Consider the following 18,537-nt stretch of genomic DNA (forward strand, 5'->3'; position numbering starts at 1 on the left):
AAATCATTCCTGGATAATGAGGTTAGCATAGAGCAGATATGTTTCAGTCAAGAAATAGATGTAATTTAGTGCCAGAAGGCTTTTGCAGTTAAAAAAAAAGGAAAAAAAAAAAGATTTTTGGACACTTCTAAATAGAAGCAGCAGGATAGAGAGGGTTGGCTATTAAATTACAATAGTCTGAGACACCAGACCATCGGGTGCTTTAGCCCAGTGCTGTGTCAGCCCCTCAAGAATCAGAGCACAACCACAACCCTCCTGCAGCCCAGATTCTTACACAAGGGTAACAAGGCACATTTTAAATAATTATTAAATAATGACAAGCTATATTACCTCCAGAGAATTGTTTATCTCTGCAAATTGGATCACTGGAGTCAAAGTACAGTAGAGCTAAAATACTTCCAGCACTAAATGGAAGATCTATTGCTGCACCTTCCTTTGGTCCTTGGAAACTGTGAATCCTGCATGGCAGTCAAATATAGTTTATGACAAATATCCTGCTGAATCCAGCTTTTATTATTCAAGTGACAATCAAAACAGGCTGCCCTATCCATCAAATGTAGGCATTGCTGCAATTAAACTGGGAAAATGGTTTTCCTTTTAAAGCTTGGTTGGTCAGACGCTGAGAAGACCTAAATAACACATAATTTAAGAAAGGAGCAGAACAGTTTGTGTTTGGTAGAAGTCATACAGTAGAACACAAGGAATTTTTCACTGAACATGAGGAAAACAAGGCTATGGGCATAAATAGAGCCTTTGTATCATTTAACCTTCATATCACATTAACCATCTTCTAGGGCATCACAGGTAGTCACTAAAACATTTTCAGAAGTTGAGAAAGGACCTAAGCTGAAAAAAGTGCTTTGCCTCAATTCTTATGGGAACAGTTGGAGCAAATGCTGGATTTGGTGTGTAAACATCCTCCCCCACAGGAACAGAATGTCTGAGGGGTTCTATACTAAAACAAACAGCACCAGCTTCGGCACTAAAATATGTTTGCTCTGTACCAACTCTGCCTTCAACACCTCCATTGACAGGTTCTGTGGAGCTTTTCACTATTTAACTACATTTCAAGAACCTTAACCTTAAATTTTTTAATTATTACTCAAGTATTTTTAGGTCAGTTTAGCAAATTCCTTCTACAGAAATCAAAAAAATAATCAGAGAAGCTAATGGCTTTCTAACACGTAATTATCATGACCTTGGGTGGCATCTAAACCAAGGCAAAAAAATTCAGCAACACAGAATCAAATTAAAACTGCTCTGGTTATACGAAAAAAATTTGCATTTCATTTGCATATTTAGGATGCAAATTAGTGAACAGGAAAATCTTGCAGTGTGCCCTTGAAAACAATTCAGGCCAAAAATACCCAAGGTAAACTTAATGTGATGACCAGGATGATTAGAAAATGATCCTGTTCCTCTGCCAGGTGGGTCACCCCTTCAGTCTTGGCTGGATGTTCCCAAGAGAAGGCAGAACAGCCCCTCAGGGAGGAGAACATCAGCTCTGGATGTGCCAGAGCTCCTTGTGTCCTATGGAGTGGAGACCCAACCAGAGTCCTTCTGCAGGCTCCAGGATGGAAACTTCCCCAAACAGCATCTACCAAACTCAGAGGACCCAGAGAGTCAAACTCCACATGAACCCATCATATTCCAGCTCTTCCCTTTGTTTCCTCTACACCAGGAGAGAAAGGCATCTCACAGCTGGAAACAGATCCCTGAAAAATGCTCAATGAACATCTTTTTCTGCACATTCATAAGTCCTCACTGTGTATATTAAATTAATCCAGATCTGAAAGTGCTGGTTACTTGGCTATTGAGAGTGAATCTTCTGTCAGGTGCTTCTCCTTTAGTGAAGCCACCCTGACATTTTTTTAAGTCCTCCAGTATTAGCAGCTCTACAGCTACTGAGACAGAGAGAGAACAGATGTAAATCCAAATGATCTTGAAAGACAAAATATATAAAAATGCTACTACTGCCTATTGAGACTGTACATATTTTTGATTTATATTTTTAAATATTTCACCAGAAAAAGTGTTACACTGCACACTCCATGTTCTTTGGAACATTAATATACCAATGTGAATCAACATTTGAAGCTATTAGGAAACACACTGGTTGTTTCTAGTTACCCAATGCATTAGACAGTTACTGTACATGAACAGATTCTTTTCAGAGGATGATAAATGCCAAGATTTCAAAGCAGCTTAATGATGTCTCTGGTATCAGATAACAAGAAACTCCCTCAATGCCACTAAGCTGGACTTTGTTAATTACAGCAGCTGATCTTATAACTGGCATATTTAACTGAAATAATGACAGTAAATCCCATTTGTCAGCCTGGATTCACTCTGCACTGATGTTTGGCTGTCTCTGCTGTGGGCTCAGGGCTGTCACCTGCGTGTACAATCAGCCACACTACCCAACTCCAGAGAGCCAATCCAGAGGAGCAAGATTTCCAGCCCTGTCTCCTCACCTGGACACTCCAGAGAAGACAACTCCATGCAAAATGCTCTGCAACAACTGTATTTTGGTCCAACACACAGTGACTCTGTGTGAACACCCTTTGGGAGCTGTACAGTACACACTCATCTGCCAGTCAGCTCTCCTTGAATTTGTGCCTCCATCCCCAGTTTGCACAGACATCACATAACAGGTAAATATTTATGAAGTATTTGTGGGAGCTGTAACTACTTTCACGTAACTCTCACAGGAGATCTGTCACGTTGGTTCACTGAATACATTCTGGGGCTGAGGAAAACATTTCTTCAGCTTTTATGTATCCAATACAAGCCCGGGGAAGTCAGACAGCTGCTTTCAAAGTAGTCTGGGTTTCAGACTTGGTAGGAAGAGCTTGAAATGTGTCTCTCACCAAAAGATTTTCAGGTGGAAATGCAATAACAGGTTAATTAGAAAAGTCTTTACACAGCAAAAGGCTCCCAATGAACAATTACTCTGTTTCACATTAGCCTTTTCTAACACAATCTTTACATGGGGAAAAGAAAATATGGAAGAAAGAACAACAGCATAGAAAACATGATATAAAATGTTGTATTTGAGTATCTCCCAAGTAGTGATTAAACCCTTCTGCAGAAATCTGCCTCAGATCTTGATTACCAAGCAGAACAGAACTAGAAAAACCTGACAGATGATACAGTCACTCTCTCCTGGTGAAAAACCTGCAAGATCTGGTAAAAATTTTAAATGACAGATTATTAGAGAACCATGACCCAATACACAAGATTAGTATTGTATCAAGTCAAAAATAAAATTCAGGCACTTCTTAATACATCCTCAATACAGATCTTTTCTTCTAACCAGGGAAGCTCATATGTGACATTTCATACTGAAGATGCTGTTCCAGGACAACAGACTGGATCAGCTGGGCTGACTGAGGGCATAAAAAGGGAAAATTCACTAATATAAATACATATTGAGGACATAAAGCAGCTTTGAGCCCTGTCATTAGCACAGAAAGCCTCACAGCATTCCCAGTGCCAGCTATACAGCCTGTGCCCACAGTGCTGAATGTAGAAATACAGTTTATGACCATCCATAAATGCCTGCCCCGAACCAAACAGGGGCTGGGGAGCACAGGCAGCTCTTAACAGCCCCTGGACAAAGCACAGCACTTCTCATTGCTAAACCAACATCTGTGTTTAGAGTTAAGGGGATGAAATAATGCCAGGTTGGACGGGGCTTGGAGCAACCTGGTCTAGTGGAAGGTGCCCCTGCCCATGCCAGGGGTTGGGACTGGATGGGATTTAAGGTCCCTTCCAGTCAAAACCACTCTGTGGTTCTCTAACTCTTCCCAGAATCAGTGACCAGAACAGCCAATGCTCTCCACATGTCCTTTTACAACAATGATGAAAGAAACTCAGAGGTTAAAATAGATTTGCGCACGTATTCCTCCACAGAATTTTGTAAATAAATATCAAATACAAGACATACATTTCTTTCAAAACTGTGTACAAAATACATCATACATGACCGAGAGATGTGAAATATTTACAGCTGTAACATTAGTTAAAAGGCTTGACCTTGCTTTTCTGAAATGAACTGTTGAGTAGCTGATGAGGATGTTCAGGTTGTCTCCTGGGCTATGAAAGAAAGCCTGCAAGCCACCTGAAATGCATCAATCATTATGATAATAACAAATAAAATAATAATAACAACAGTAATAATAATGATGATGCTAGAAGAAAACTTCAGAAACCATCTAGTCTACCCTCCTACTCTTGTGTTTTTGAAAATCTCAAAGCTGTTGATCAAACTGCTTTGAGAGGGGCTTTTTTATTGGCATAAGGACAATGACCACAGTAATTCCTTGCCTATCGACAGGCAAAGTGTGCATATGAGGGGATTAATTCACTGAAGTAGTTGGTTCCCTTTGAAGCTGACAGAAAGTCAGAAAACTTTTTAATGGTGCTTTTCATCCTTGCTGGTTTCTTTGTGTAAGGCACTGCAATCTGCCTGTTTTACAAATCCTACTTGTTAAGTGTCATTTGTCCCAGTTTTGCCAGAAAAATCCTTTGGGAGTCTCAGCCTGTAACATTCTAAGCTCCACTCGAAGTGAATCATCAGTGAGCAGCAGCTTTAAAAATGAGATTCTTCTAAGTCAGCCAAAACCAGAAAACCAACCCTTCCCTCCCCAAAACACTTGAAACAGATTGCCAATTACAGCAATTAGGATGATTTTTCATATATTAAGCTTCCTGTCTCTTGATTATTAGTTAATTAGCTCTCCAGCACTGAAGAGGTTTCTGCAGTAAATAAAATGTCTAATTTTAAAGTAAACAGAGAGGGATAAAAAAATCAAATACTTCCCCTCCCCCTCCCCCTTTATGTCTTTGAAAAAGGGAAAAATTGTGCTAAAGAGCCAATAACTTTAGGAGCAAGTTTTCCAGGCTGCAAATTAACAGTGCCTCCCTAACTCCTAGGAAGGATCTGAGGATTAATGCTTGTAAAATGCATTGAACATGGAAAGGCCACTGTGAGGTAGTATCACAGCACTCCTATTACCCAGCTTATATCTCTGTCTTTTTGCAGAACTACTAGAGCTTTTTTAACCCCATTTCAGAAAGATTTCAACTCAACCTTTTATGAAAGGAGAACTATAAATAGCCTCTTAGATTAAAACCCTTAACAGCTGAGAAGGCTGGGAAGGGAGGTGGATATTATCCACCTTTCAGGAGTACAAATTGGGGCTGGAAGGGCTTAATTACAAAGATATCCTTAAGAACACACTAAGGGCTGCTGTAAAAATTACTTCAATTACAGCAGCTCCACAGCTGGGAGAGAGGAAACCACTGCTCCTCTCTCTCCTGTAGAGCCCTTCCTCCCAGGGGGCTTAACAGAACCTCTCCCACCAGTTATGCCAAGGATTTGGCTTCCTTTGTTTTCACTTTGAAATCCCCCAGTGGAGATGCACTGCTTCCATAACCTAAGGTAACTAAATCCAAGAAATTATCTTGGAAGTCTCTCAGGCAGAAAAAAAAAAAATACTTATAACCCACACTTTGGATCTGAACGTGGAACTCAGGATTTCACGTGAATTACTGTCCTGAAATGGGGAATTCATGGTTTTCCCTATGATTTCATCTGTGATGATGTATTCTTATTTATGATGTCATTAATGCTTTTTGTATTTACAAATAAATGGGTAATTCACAATGAGTGTTCAGGGAAATAATTTCCTTTGACAGTCAAGGTAGTCCTTATGGTTTCAGTACTCCTGTGCTAAGATCTTTGCAATGGTGCTCAACTGGATATTTGAGGTTCCTTCATATATTGTACCTGAAATCAGAAGAAAATAAATTAGCAGACTAAGAAACCACAGTGAATATATGAAGAGAGACCAAAATATCATTCTAACAGTCCAGTTAGAACATTTTCAATTATGAAGTGAAGCTTTACTGAGCAAGAACTAGCACAGATTCATAATTTTATATATATAATATTATAAAATATAAATGTTCATGTTTTATTATCTGCAACAAGTAAAGCACTCTTCTGGCTGGCACAACGTAATGATAAGACATTTCCTTGAAAAGCAATTCCTAAATAGCCAACAAAAATTAAGCAGTTCCAAATGCTATCACAATAAAAGCCAAAGGGTAATATTGTTAAAAATGTCAGTATTGGGTCCAAAGACTATTCCAGTAAACAAGGAATCTTGAAAATAGAATTCCACATACATTCAGGTCTTAAAGCCAAAGTGGGTATTTTAAATTTTTTTGAACTGGAATTTTCTGAATAGAATGGGACACAACGTTTGTGTCTATTTTATTGGTATGTAATTAAACATTTTAACTAGCCTTACATACATGGGTATTTACATCTGAAGTTTTACATTCTTGTATCTGAGCCTTTGAACCCATATTCATGCAGTCTTAGGGAAAAAAATACCCTGAAAAAAAAAAGCCAGTCATTCATCCTCTTTAAAACCACTAATGCCACAAGAAATACTTGTTAAGAAACTATCACTCACCTATCTTGCAGTCACGATAATACTTTTCTATTGGGTAATTTTTTGTGAATCCAACACCTCCCATCCATTCGATACATTTACTAGTTGTCAGTGTTGCAACCTATGAAAATAGTTTCAGAGTTACAGGATTCAATTTCCTGACAGTGGCAGTAAATTGTATTCTTTGTAGCTATTTAAAGGAAAAACAAACTAGGGAATAAGGCAGTAACTAGAACAGGTGGGAAGAGGAAGGGTTGATATTTTTGTATTCATCTTCAGCAAGCCATTTTAGAATAAAAAAGACATTTTTCCAAATCAAAGCACATCAAGAATTCACTAAATGTTAGAGAAATAGCTCCTATGCTGCACTGTGGAAAAGGCTAACAGTGGTATGCAAGACAGCAGTTGCAAAGAGGCAGAAGTCACCCGGTTTTGAATCATTTTAAGAGTCATAGCTGTGCCAGCAGAGCTGAAATGATCACAAATGAACTCTCACAGTGTCATTTCTCACGCCACAAAAAGAGAATTCTGAGAAAATTAAATCCCTCTAGATGAAGTGAAAATATTAATTCACTTTCCTCTTTTAATGTCGTTGCTTCGTTTTAAAAAATTTGTTTAGAGGCAGGAGGGTGACTTACTTTACATTCTGTACCCGGACTGAGAATCACAGAACTACAGAACAGTTTGGGTTGGAAGGGACCTTAAAGATTACCTAGTTCCAGTCCCCTTCCATGGGTAGGGACACCTTCCACTAGCCCAGGTTGCTCTGAGCCCCATCCCACCCAACCTTGGACACTCCCAGGGATGGGGGCGGACAAGACGAAAGTACATCCCCAGACTTCCCAGCAAAAGATGAATTACAGGTTACACGTTCGTAACAGAAGGCACTTCTAAGCAGCAGTGCCATGACCCCAGAGGATGGAGAGGCTGGGTTACCTCAGCAGCGTAGTACTTGGCCATGCTGGCCTCCTTGACGACGGGCCGGCCGGTCTCGGCGAGCCGCGCCGCGTTGTAGGTGAGCAGCCGCGCCGCCTCCAGCTGCGTGGCCACCTGGGCGATCTGGTGCTGCATCCCCTGCAACCACACAGCTCACACAGCGCCCACAGCCCTGCTGGAACTCCCACCAACAACCATTCCCTTCACACCCTAAAATAAATCTACCAAATCCAGGTGGATTCCAGTAGTTCCGTGTTCCTTTGCATCTATTGACACTGAAAACCTCTAGGCCACTCATGTGTTTTTAGGAACTGCATTCCTATTTTCTCCCTCCCTTTCCTTGGATTCAGGACTGGGGTACTTCTTGCCTGACTGGCTGGACAGCAGCAAAGAACTACCTGCTGCTTATTTGCACCCCTGAGTATCAGGGAGAATTTTAGCCAAACCTTAAGGCCCTCCTCAGCACTGCAGAGACACGGGGAGGCCAGAGCTGGGTTTTTATTCTGCAGCTGTTTATTGAGGACATTCAGACAGTAACAAACCTGGCTCCCTGGTGAGCTTAACCCAGGAAGACTTGCAAACTAGCACCTCTTGAATAAAGTGGAGCACTAGGAAGGTGACAACTTCTTGCCATGTCCCAGAGGCACCAGGCAAGGGTTAGGAGCAGCATAAAGGTATAGAGGACACGACTGAGGAATGGATTCAAAGGGAAGGAAAAAGGTGATGGAGCTCACATCTAACTGGCAGGTATTACAGAAGAATGGGTTTATTTAAGAAGACCCAAACATTATGATGATTGAAAATGAACATTTAGTAGTCTAAAACACAATGAAATCTTTCATCTTATTAGGACATTAACACGGTTCCCTCAGATTTGCAGAAATATATATGCAGGTCAAAATACCAAAATGATTTGGCAATTATAAATTCCATTTCCCATTCAAAAGACGCAGTTCCAATCATTTCCTAGGTATCTGTGAGTGCTTCCTAAAATTTGCATAAATTATGAGTAGTGCTAATGTTCCTTCTCTTCAGCTGAGATGTAGGTTTCTTTTAACGAGAAAATTACCACAGTAATTACAATTATGTATCTTCCTTATTAAACTATACATCATTTCTGCAACAAAGAGTCTCTTTCGTTGTAAGATACAGATATTATAATGAAAACTAAATGTCTTCGTATAACACAGGAAATCTAATGGTTCAATCAGTTTTCCTCATCTTTTTATAATTTCTAGTGGCTCCAGAAAAAGGTCTTCCCCTGCACCTCATGAAAGGGTATAAAAACTGGAACATATTCAACAGACTGTGATATTAAAATCAGAAGAGAAGGGAGTTCCGTGGGTATTATTTTCAAATAATTTTCAATATTTTCAAAACTGCCAATAAGTTATCAAGCAAAAGGAGTCATGTCAATAATGTTTTTAAGTTTTGAATTATTTTTATGTTATTTCATATTACTCATTATACTGACCACTGTGGTAACCATTACTTTCTTGGAGAGCACTTCTCATATTTTCATTAACAAGTACCTGGAAATCGAAGACGCTTTTCCCAAACTGGACTCTCTCTTTTGTATATGGAACTGTATGGTCAAAACAGCCCTGTGCCAGTCCTAACATCTGCAAGAAATAATAAAGAATATGGTCAGTAGAAACTGGTTAATTGAACACACCTATTGGAGATAACAGTTGATCTTCTGGTTAGGCAGCTTAATATTCAGGAGAAAAGTTCAGTTTTCTTCCTACCTACACAAATCTAAAATACAATAAAGTTTCTACACAGAATCTCAAGAGCCAGAATTTTACAGTTATTAGACACACTGGGGTGAGTTGAGATAAAAAAAAGAGTTTGAGGAACAAGCCTATTTCATGCTATTCCATTTCTTGCCATAGGTAAGTATTTGTGAAAACCACTGATTTTTGAACAAAACTTATGGGTCAGCTGTGGTTGCATAAATATTAAGTGTTCCTGGGAAAATTTGTAATTACATGGGAAAATTACTGTAAACTAAAGATCTATAGATCTACATTACACTATTAAAGGAAAAATAATTTCAATGATTAGTCAAAGCTATTTTCATAATCAAAATAATTTCTCATTTTCTAGAGGACACTAGACTACCAGAATTAGCAATTTCCTTCAGAAGTTAGAAAATTAGTGGAGTGGAAGGAGAGTTAACATTTCTTCCAGTATTTTCTAACGCTGCAGAACAACTGTAGAAGAATTTAGACCAATTTTGTCTTTCCACAAGGACAAAAGCAGTCAGCTGTCACATCAAGCAGCTCAGTCAAACTACCTTTAATGATGTCCGTGGGTATTTTTGGGCAGACCCACATATTAAGCTGATAAAGACATGATTGACTAGGTCATCTATACTTTATTCATTTAAGTTTTTAGAAAAAAAGACATGACACATAGGAAAATAACCCAAGAAAACGTTGCAGTCTGCTGCTAATCAGCCCCATTACCAGATTTTTTATATATAAACTCATACAGAAGAGCCAAGGACATCAACTTCACCACCTGTAACAATATGTGCAGCTGCCTTGCACTAAAACTACCTGAAACTGTTTTCAAAGAGACAATTACATTTTTTAAGATCTTCATTATCTTTTAAAATTATTACTGCTGCAAATATAAACTCAATATTACAGGGCTTTAGAGCTGCTGCTCTTGACAAGTACATTTCTCTCAATTTGAAGGTGCCAAGAAAGTAGTACCTAAGATGTAACAACTACCTGACCTTAACTTTTAATTAAGGTGTAACTTGGAGTAATTAAGAGTAAAATCCAGACCATGTATTTTACTGCCAGAGCCTCTATATTATTTATATCTCTGGGAACAATGGGGCCCACAGCCCTTTTTAAATGCCAAATCAGACAAAGTTTAATCACAGGTAATCTTTAGAAATGATGGAAAAGTGAGTCCAATTATCAGCCACGTGGAAAGTCTAAATTTCATGAGGATGATTACTTCTGGTCTGCCTGCAAACTAGGGCAAAAGATAAAGGAGTTTGCTAGTACAGACAAAATGCACAACAAAGTAGAAGCAAAGAAAAGATTGCTTGCTAAAGTAAGTTAAAAATATAAAAACTTATCACAAATAATTCTATTATATTGCTGAACCTGATTTCCACTGGGATCAGCAGCAATCTGAGATCAAAACTGACTTTACAGAGAAATACAACATTTTGAAATTACTTCAAGGTCAGTAAATACTTTCCCCTAAGATGCCACATGGTGCAATTTTCAAACACAACAATGAACTGGAACAGTTCTGCTATAGAAAATCATGTTTATTTTAAAAATAAGTTGACTTTTTAAATTAAGTTGTTGGGAAAACATCAGTCAGCATAAGGTCACATTTGCCAATCCCACACAATCACAGTTGGAAGCATTAATATTATACATTTCAGGGTGTTCTATTTTCCAAAGCTAGTTTTCTGTGTAAAATAAATTTTCATAATGGAAGATAAGAATGTTGACATAATTCATTAGCAATAAGTTAACGACCACAGACAAGCTAATTGCCATTTAATGTTTTCTAAATCCATTGCTTATGTCACCAAAGGAGAATTTTCCCTCTGACAGTTGTTCCCACTTTTACTGGAATTTAGCTACAGGAACAGTGACATCTAGTGGCAGCTGAGCTTTTAATAAAGCCTTTTCTAAATCGTTTATTCTTAATAGCTTTAAATATTTCATAAATTTCAATCCAAACTGGCTGCATTCAGTAATAAAGCAAATGACCCACCTGTGCAGCAATCCCTATCCTGCCAGTATTGAGCATTCCAATGGCATACTTATAGCCTTGTCCAACCTGTCCCAGGATATTGGTCTCAGGAACCTGAAGAATAAAACCACTCCATTATTCCAGTTCTGTTCTACAACTGCTTGTAGGGTTCACAGATGAATCAGTGCATATGTTTTATTTAATGTTCCTCTGAAGCGAAGGCATAAAACATAAACCAGACATTTGATCCCCAGAACATCTGATTAGAACATTCCCTGATTCCTGTGGTTATAACCTGATGACTGAGAAAAACTGCATCAAAATTTTAGAGACTCGAACCCCCTCGAGAACTGGGAGGGAAAAGTTAAAATATGCCAAATCTAAGGCATAAAACCCAGGGAATTTAGTTAACTTTCTTTCCTTATCTGTGGTCAAGTTCCAATCAAACACAAATTAAGCTTCAACAGCTGAACTTACAATACCTTCACGTTGTCAAAAGTCACTGGGCAGGTAGAAGATGCTCTGATTCCCAGCTTGTCCTCCTTCTTCCCCACGTGAAGTCCCTCTGTGTCGCGATCTACTATGAAGCACGTAATTCCCCTGTATCCCTGGGGGGAATTAAAAAATAATCAAGGGCTGCTTTTTGCATTCATGTCACCAAACAGTAATCCAAATATCTCATTCCAATACTGAAATTTTACACTTGCTTAATATGTATTACTAAAGCACTGGCACTGTTGTCTGGTGGTAATTATGGTTTAACAGGATGTTCAACGAAAGAAAACCCCCTCTTCTTTTTTAAGTCAAACCAGGAAATTTTAATTCTGAAAATAAATATCTTCAAGTTATAATTTTAAGATAGAGACACTGGAAGGAGTTTTAAAAAATAAAAGTTTTGAACAATCTAGCTTTGTGTTTGATAATTACCATATTGGTATAGAAGATTTTGAAGTCTGCAGTTGACTTTTCCCAATTTACTTCCCATATCCAAACTGGGAACAAAACTTGACACAAGCATATTCAGCTAGGTAATTTTTTACTTGAACATACTTTACTATAGGACACTTTTTAGTTTTCCAGTGCATGCAGCTTAAGCTGTATTTTGCCTTTTAACAACAGCAACTTGTCATTTAAGTCACAGAATATTCTGAGCTGGAAGGGACCCACAAGGATCATCAAGTCCAATATCTTAGGTGAGTGACCCATGTGGGATCAAACCAGCAACCTTGGTGTTATCAGTACCATGCTCTAATCAATTGTGCCAATTTAGTTCCCCTCAGAAGGGTTGGAAAGACTCAGACTGTATGTCCTTCTGTCACTCAGAACATCACCAATGCAGGCTGTGCTCTTCACCTCAGCAGTTATGATTCTGGCATTTTTATTTTCTGTGGCTGAAGGAAGTTATTAAATTGCTCAGCAAGCCCTCTATTTTTGTTGGGAAATATTTTTAAAGGTTTGCTGCCAGCTAGGAAAAGGTGCAGAGATTATTAATATGAAATCCATAGTTTCATATACATAGCTGTCACTGAGATGCAACTCACTGAGGATGGATCTGCATTTGCCATCACAAAGAAAACTCCTGCATCTTCTGCTAAGCTAATCCACATCTTGGAGCCATTGATAACATAGTAGTCTCCTTTCTTCTCAGCCCGAGTCTTCAGAGAAAAGGCATCACTGCCAGACCCAGCCTCTGAAAGACAGAAACTGCCTATCTGTCAAGAGAAGGAAAAAAAAAAGAATTGCAGTTTTTACAGGTAACAAATTCTGCAATGGAAATGCTTATAAACAAGCACAAGTCTCCTAAATTCAAACGTTTTAACCTATTGCATGAAAGTAACTGAGTTTCAGATACGGAGATTAAGAATAGAAACACTATGTAATTACACATTTCTCAAAGTCAACTGCTTTACAGTTCTTTTCCACAGTAAATTAAATTTTAATGAAACTAATAAGTGCTCTTCCACTTTTACCTCTCAGCTACTGATGACAGGATGTATCTATATCACCACAGATCTCAGCTCTAACCAGTGTTTCAAAGTTCACACTTATTTTCCAGAGCTGCAGTCACACATTAGTCAGTGAAAAAAAAACCCACTAACATTACTAAACTATAATATAATTTTAATACTTAAGTAAAGTAAGACTTTGACTCACTGTGTCTTTAGCCACTCTGGGCAGGTAAGTTCTCTTTTGTTCTTCTGTTCCATATGTGGTAAACAATTTATTTGTTAGTGTGTTTTGGAGTTCACATAAAAGAGACACAGCTGGATCAACTTTGGCCAATTCTTCTACTGCCAATATGGTTGAAAAAAATGAAGCTCCAGTTCCTCCATATTCTTCCCCAAGCTCAATACTCATCAGCTGAAATGGAAAAGGTGCAAATACATCAATCTGTTAGTTCCTGTCAACAACTTTTCAGTCCAAGCTGATACCTAAGAGATTAAAATAAAACCCACAGAATGTGAGCATCTGCAGATCCTTCCCCAAAACTCGTTTTCCTTCAATACCCTTAACAAACTGACAGTTCTTCAGAGAATTGTTTAGGCTGGAAAATGACTTAAGGATCAGCTTTAGGTCTGATAGCAAGAAAGGACAAAACTGAATCCAGGAATGAACACCAGGATATCTGCAACAAAAGTCCTCATGGTTGCCCAGTAGGGCATAGAGGACTCTTTTCCAGCAACAGTTATCAGTCATGGCATTTCCAGCATTCAATGCAATTATGCTTATCCAATTAAAAAAAAAAAGCAAGGAAGGGATGACAAGGAACTAAAAGATATATAATAATGTGATGTGGGGGAGGGAGAGGTGCAAAAAATATTATAACATGGAGAGTGATAATGCAGTAAAAAAGAAATTAAAGTTGTCTTGCTGTTGATAAAACTAAAATTTTAATGACTCCTTGCTTCATTTGAATTACATCCTTCGGTCTTTAAATCTAAAAATCTGAAAAGGGCACAGCTAGAGATTCACAAAATCATGTTACTTTCTGGACAAAAGATTCAGTAAAAGTGTGCAGACCCCTTGTTCAAACAATCCCTGTATTATGGAGTCCTCCATTTTCGAGTTCTCATCCATTTTTTGCACGAAAGGTGCCACTCGTTCCTGAGCAAATTTTGTCACTGCAATGAGGAGAAGAAAGAAAATGTGTAAGTATTTCAACAGTCTCTTTTGGGATCAATATAACAGGAGTGTGGTACTTCTGACAGGTTATGCACATGTTCCCTGACCCTCCCCAAAAGAAACACATGTAAAGCACAGTCTCCCACAACATTTAACTAGAAATAAATAATAAGATTTTAAGCTAAAATTTCCCTTCTAGTTAAACATTTCTGAATTGTAACTGCACAGATAAAAGCTACCCATGTTCTTCAGCATTGTCTCCTCTTCAGTGAACATGTGAAGTGGAGCACAGACAACTCCATCACTGGAAGGATTCGGCTTGAGTTCTGATTTGGAGGATCTAAAGGCACACTGGGAAAACCTCCAAGGAGCCAAGAATGCTGGAATATTTCTTGTCAGCTGTTGGCAAAAGTACAGAACATGCAAACAGTTAGATTTGTACATACACAGCAATACATAACTTTACTCAGTGCTTTTATCCAGTAAATGATTGGGAAACAACTTACATCCAACCCAGACAGCAGAGGCATTACAGGTCCCTTCTCTCTTGGGGACCTACAAACTGTTTAGTGTTCAAAGACTTACTCAAGCAGCTCACAGGCTTTAGAAAGGTAAGTTTGGTTTGCAGGCCAATATACTTTCCAAGAACAGAATGATTTCTTAGGATCTGAAAAGAAGCTAGTATAATGGATATGATCTGGCTCAAAAAGTAACGGGCCAACAGCAGCTAAACTGCTGCAAAATGTGCTCCTGAAAAGCAGGATTCAAAAAAGCAGCACAGTTTGACTGTGCCTCAAAAGAGGCAAAACAGAACAGTGACTCTGCTCTCACAGCTGCCCAAACCCACCTCGCTCTGTGGCTGCTGCTCTCAGATCAGATCTTTGCTACAGATTTCTGTCACTTTTGCTACGTCAGCCTGAAGTGTGGAGATAGGAATGTCTTACCGAGACAACTGCTGACAGAAACCTCCAGTGGAGACACAGCTGTGCCATAAAATACATGAGCACATGCCTGCCAACATTTTTGGCAGCACTCAGCCTCAACCCCACAGCAGCAGATCTGTGCCCTCACCAGGCGCCTGTGTAGCTCCCAGAGCACAGGGCAACTTCACAGTGCACACTGAGAGCAGCATTCCTCAAAAAACAGCACAAACTTCAGGGTCAGGAAGTAAAAATTCCTTTGATCCTTCTAATAATTCACTCTCTTTCATGTTGGCTTTCAACACTTGTCGTCTCCCTGGCTGAAGAAGTGATGTAAAACAGATCGATGAACTCTTTTGGTCTTAGAGACAAGAAGTACAGGTCTACTATGATAAGGAAACTCTGGTTTCAGCACAGGCAGTTGTGCAGGACATAAGAAAAAACCCTAAACGGTAAGAAGTGGTAATATAGAAAACAATATTGCTGTGAACATTCAATGATCATTCACATTCAACAGCCCTGGTACTGACTAGTGGGGCTGATTCGTGAATACAAAGTCTGGATGATCAGCAGTAGCTGCAACGCTTTCAAATGATGACTGAGTTACTGGAGTCACTGTGGGTCTCCACAAAAATAAAGAAAATGTTGTTTTCATAGAGATTAAATCCAAGGCAACCCTGTCTGGAAGCAGTCAGTCAGGAATGGATTATTTGCAGAACATGCAGCTATGGTGGGATCACTCAACACCCCGGTGTGCAAACATCCACCTGTGTAAGTCTGTTCTTAGCAAGGTCTGAGAAGGAAAAACCTAAGTATACACACACATACATCTATTTAACTGCACTTCCTCAGCAGTTACAAGGCTACAAACCACACATAATTCCTGCTCCTTCTACTACTTTATTTCCAAGTACAAAGAAAAGAGCGGTTTTCTTTCATGGTGGCACAAATATGATGAATTACCGAGAATATTTCTCCAGTACTGACCAAGAGCTGTCAGGGAAAGTGCACGGTGCCTTCTTAGTAGAGAACTTTTTGAAAAGCTGCTCAGCAGGCAATAAACCAGTACTAGTGAAACAACTACAGGTAGTAGAGTCACAGAATGTTAAGGGTGGGAAGGACCTTAAAGATCATCCAGTTCCAACTCCCTGCCATGGGCAGGGACACCTTCCACTAGCCCAGGTTGCTCCAAGTGTCCTGGCCTTGGACACTTGCAGGGATGGGGCAGCCACAGATTCTCTGGGCAACCTGTGCCAGGGCCCCCCCATCCTCTGGGGTTACCTCTGCTGTTGTTTGAAGGCACCTGACATGGGAATGTAGAACTACCAACCACATCACCCAACACACACCGAGGATGCTGCTCCAGGAAAAGCAGGAAGTACAGATCTTGCACACCACAAAAAATACACAGATTTTTCTCCCATGGGAAGCTGGACAAACTTGATTAACAGCAGTCCAGCAAGGTCAGGCACAAGTGCACGGGGTGACACCAGCAGAGGCGACCTGCCAAAAGCCTGGCTGGCACGTGGGAGCTTTGAAACACCAACAAACTGCTCGGAGCTATTGCAGTTCACAGCCAGCACAGCAGGTTTGGAGAGCGAGCACCCACGGGAATTGTCCCTTCAGCCACTTCTCTTCCCTCTTTCTCATGCTCTCCCTCCTTCCCATCACTTTCCCTTGGAGGCTCTTCCACTGCAGTCATCCCAGGGAGTGGCAGGGAAAGGTGTCTGACCGTGGCAGGAGAAACAAAGGCTCCAACATTTAACAGACATGGTTTAATAAAGCCTTGTTTGATACTGGACTGAAACGTTGCTACAGGACAAAAGGAACATTCCCAACAAGGTTACCTTGAAAAGTCTTAGAACCAGCAGGATGGATCCAAGGGATGGGACTTATGTTGGCAACACTCACACACAGAGCAGGAACTCACAGGTATTGCAGAGTAATGACAGCACAGTGCAGAAATTATGTTTTAGTTCAACATTTATATTTAAAAAAACCAGAAAGAATCAGGTCACTACTTTACTGTTTACCTTTTTATTCTTAGAAGTCATGCAGTCATACGGTATCACTAACTTTCAGGTAGTTATTTAAAGTGCCTGTACGTTACTCAAATCCTTGGATATTGCTTCCCTGCCCTTTTCTTCCTCCTCTTTTTCTGTAGGTAATGATTTGTGCTGCTACAGGACTCAGATTGCTTGCCCTACTCAACACATGCATTTGAAAATTGGTTTGTGGGTTGCTGATAACATTGATTTTTTCCGTTTATCTCCATCTTTCCCTCCATCTCAGCTCTTTAAAGACCTGTTCTCTTGGTTTCCTTCTGTTTGTTTTACAATCTAAAACAAGATTTTAATGCTGCAGGACCTGGGGGGAGCATTAAGATATAAAAAGAAAAAGGCCAAAGCAACATGTTTTCCTAAGCTCACTCTGCTTGCCTTGATGGGTTCAACTCCTGTATCCATCCCAGCTGCTTCCAGCAGAGAAGGTCCATCGTGGGAAGGTTGGTTTTCTTTATTTTGACTTAATTTAGGTGTCACAACACACCCCTGAGCCGCATGAGAAGGCTCCAGGTCAGCTTGTCTTCTCACCCTGCACAGTCAAAGCGTATGTGTGGCACAAACACGGGTTTTCTGCTTATTTTGATCCCCCTTCCAGTGCCACAGGTGTGTTTAGAGAATCACGGAATCACAGAATATGCCGAGTTGGGAGGGACCTACAAGGATCATCCAGTCCAACCCCTGGCCCTGCACAGACACCCCAACAATCCCACCCTGTCCCTGAGAGCGTTGTCCAAACACTCCTTGAGCTCTGTCAGCCTTGGTGCTGTGCCCACTGCCCTGGGGAGCCTGGTCAGTGCCCAAACACCCTCTGGGGGAAGAACCTTGTACTGATATTTAAGTAAAGAAGACCTCAAAGCCCCTCTGCTGCTGGGACAGTGCTGTCTCCTCACAGGCCATTTCACGAGACTCACCAGAACTCTCCTCAGCACGAACTTACCCAACACCCCCCCTCCAGAATATATCCAGAATGGATACAGAAACCCACAAGGCAGACACCCACAAACCCCCCTCACCGCTGGCAGAACTGCCCCTGCCCCTGCCGCCCCCGCACCGCGACAGCCCCCAGACCCGGACCCGTCACTGGCAGGCTCGGGAGCCGCCGTTATCCGGCAGGACACTCTGCATCCCCCCTTTGCCCGTCCCGCCCTGAGACATCACCTTCGCGCAGTCCCTGAGCCGAGCTCCCGCCGCCGCCGCCATATTGACCCGCCCCGTGACGTCAGAGCCGCGGCCATTGCGTCAGAGCCACCGCCCCCTCCCCAGTGATGTCAGAGCCACCGCCCCGTGCGCGAG

General features: G+C 40.5%; 1 protein-coding gene across 1 annotated transcript; it reads right to left on the reverse strand.

The window, feature by feature from the left end:
- Nucleotides 1–3,033: 3,033 nt before the first annotated feature.
- On the reverse strand, nucleotides 3,034–18,491 carry ACADSB (acyl-CoA dehydrogenase short/branched chain). Its single transcript, XM_064663593.1, has 11 exons — nucleotides 18,403–18,491; nucleotides 14,501–14,660; nucleotides 14,160–14,260; nucleotides 13,293–13,499; nucleotides 12,680–12,850; nucleotides 11,621–11,746; nucleotides 11,160–11,252; nucleotides 8,936–9,025; nucleotides 7,404–7,541; nucleotides 6,489–6,588; nucleotides 3,034–5,794 (listed from the first exon to the last, which is right to left on the reverse strand). Exons 1-11 carry the CDS (start codon nucleotides 18,442–18,444, stop codon nucleotides 5,724–5,726), a joined length of 1,299 nt encoding a protein of 432 aa, XP_064519663.1. The 5' UTR covers nucleotides 18,445–18,491; the 3' UTR covers nucleotides 3,034–5,723.
- Between the last annotated feature and the right edge of the window lie 46 nt (nucleotides 18,492–18,537).

This window comes from Pseudopipra pipra, chromosome 8, assembly GCF_036250125.1.
Source record: "Pseudopipra pipra isolate bDixPip1 chromosome 8, bDixPip1.hap1, whole genome shotgun sequence".
Lineage (NCBI taxonomy): Eukaryota > Metazoa > Chordata > Aves > Passeriformes > Pipridae > Pseudopipra > Pseudopipra pipra.

Coding starts and splice junctions, on each gene's coding strand:
- ACADSB (XM_064663593.1), bottom strand. CDS start 18,444: ATGGCGGCGGCGGCGGGAGCTCGGCTCAGGGACTGCGCGAAG. Junction 11,747..12,679: donor CAAATGCAGATCCATCCTCA/GTGAGTTGCATC, acceptor AATTCCCCCCAG/GGATACAGGGGAATTACGTG. Junction 11,253..11,620: donor TGACTTTTGACAACGTGAAG/GTATTGTAAGTT, acceptor TTTATTCTTCAG/GTTCCTGAGACCAATATCCT.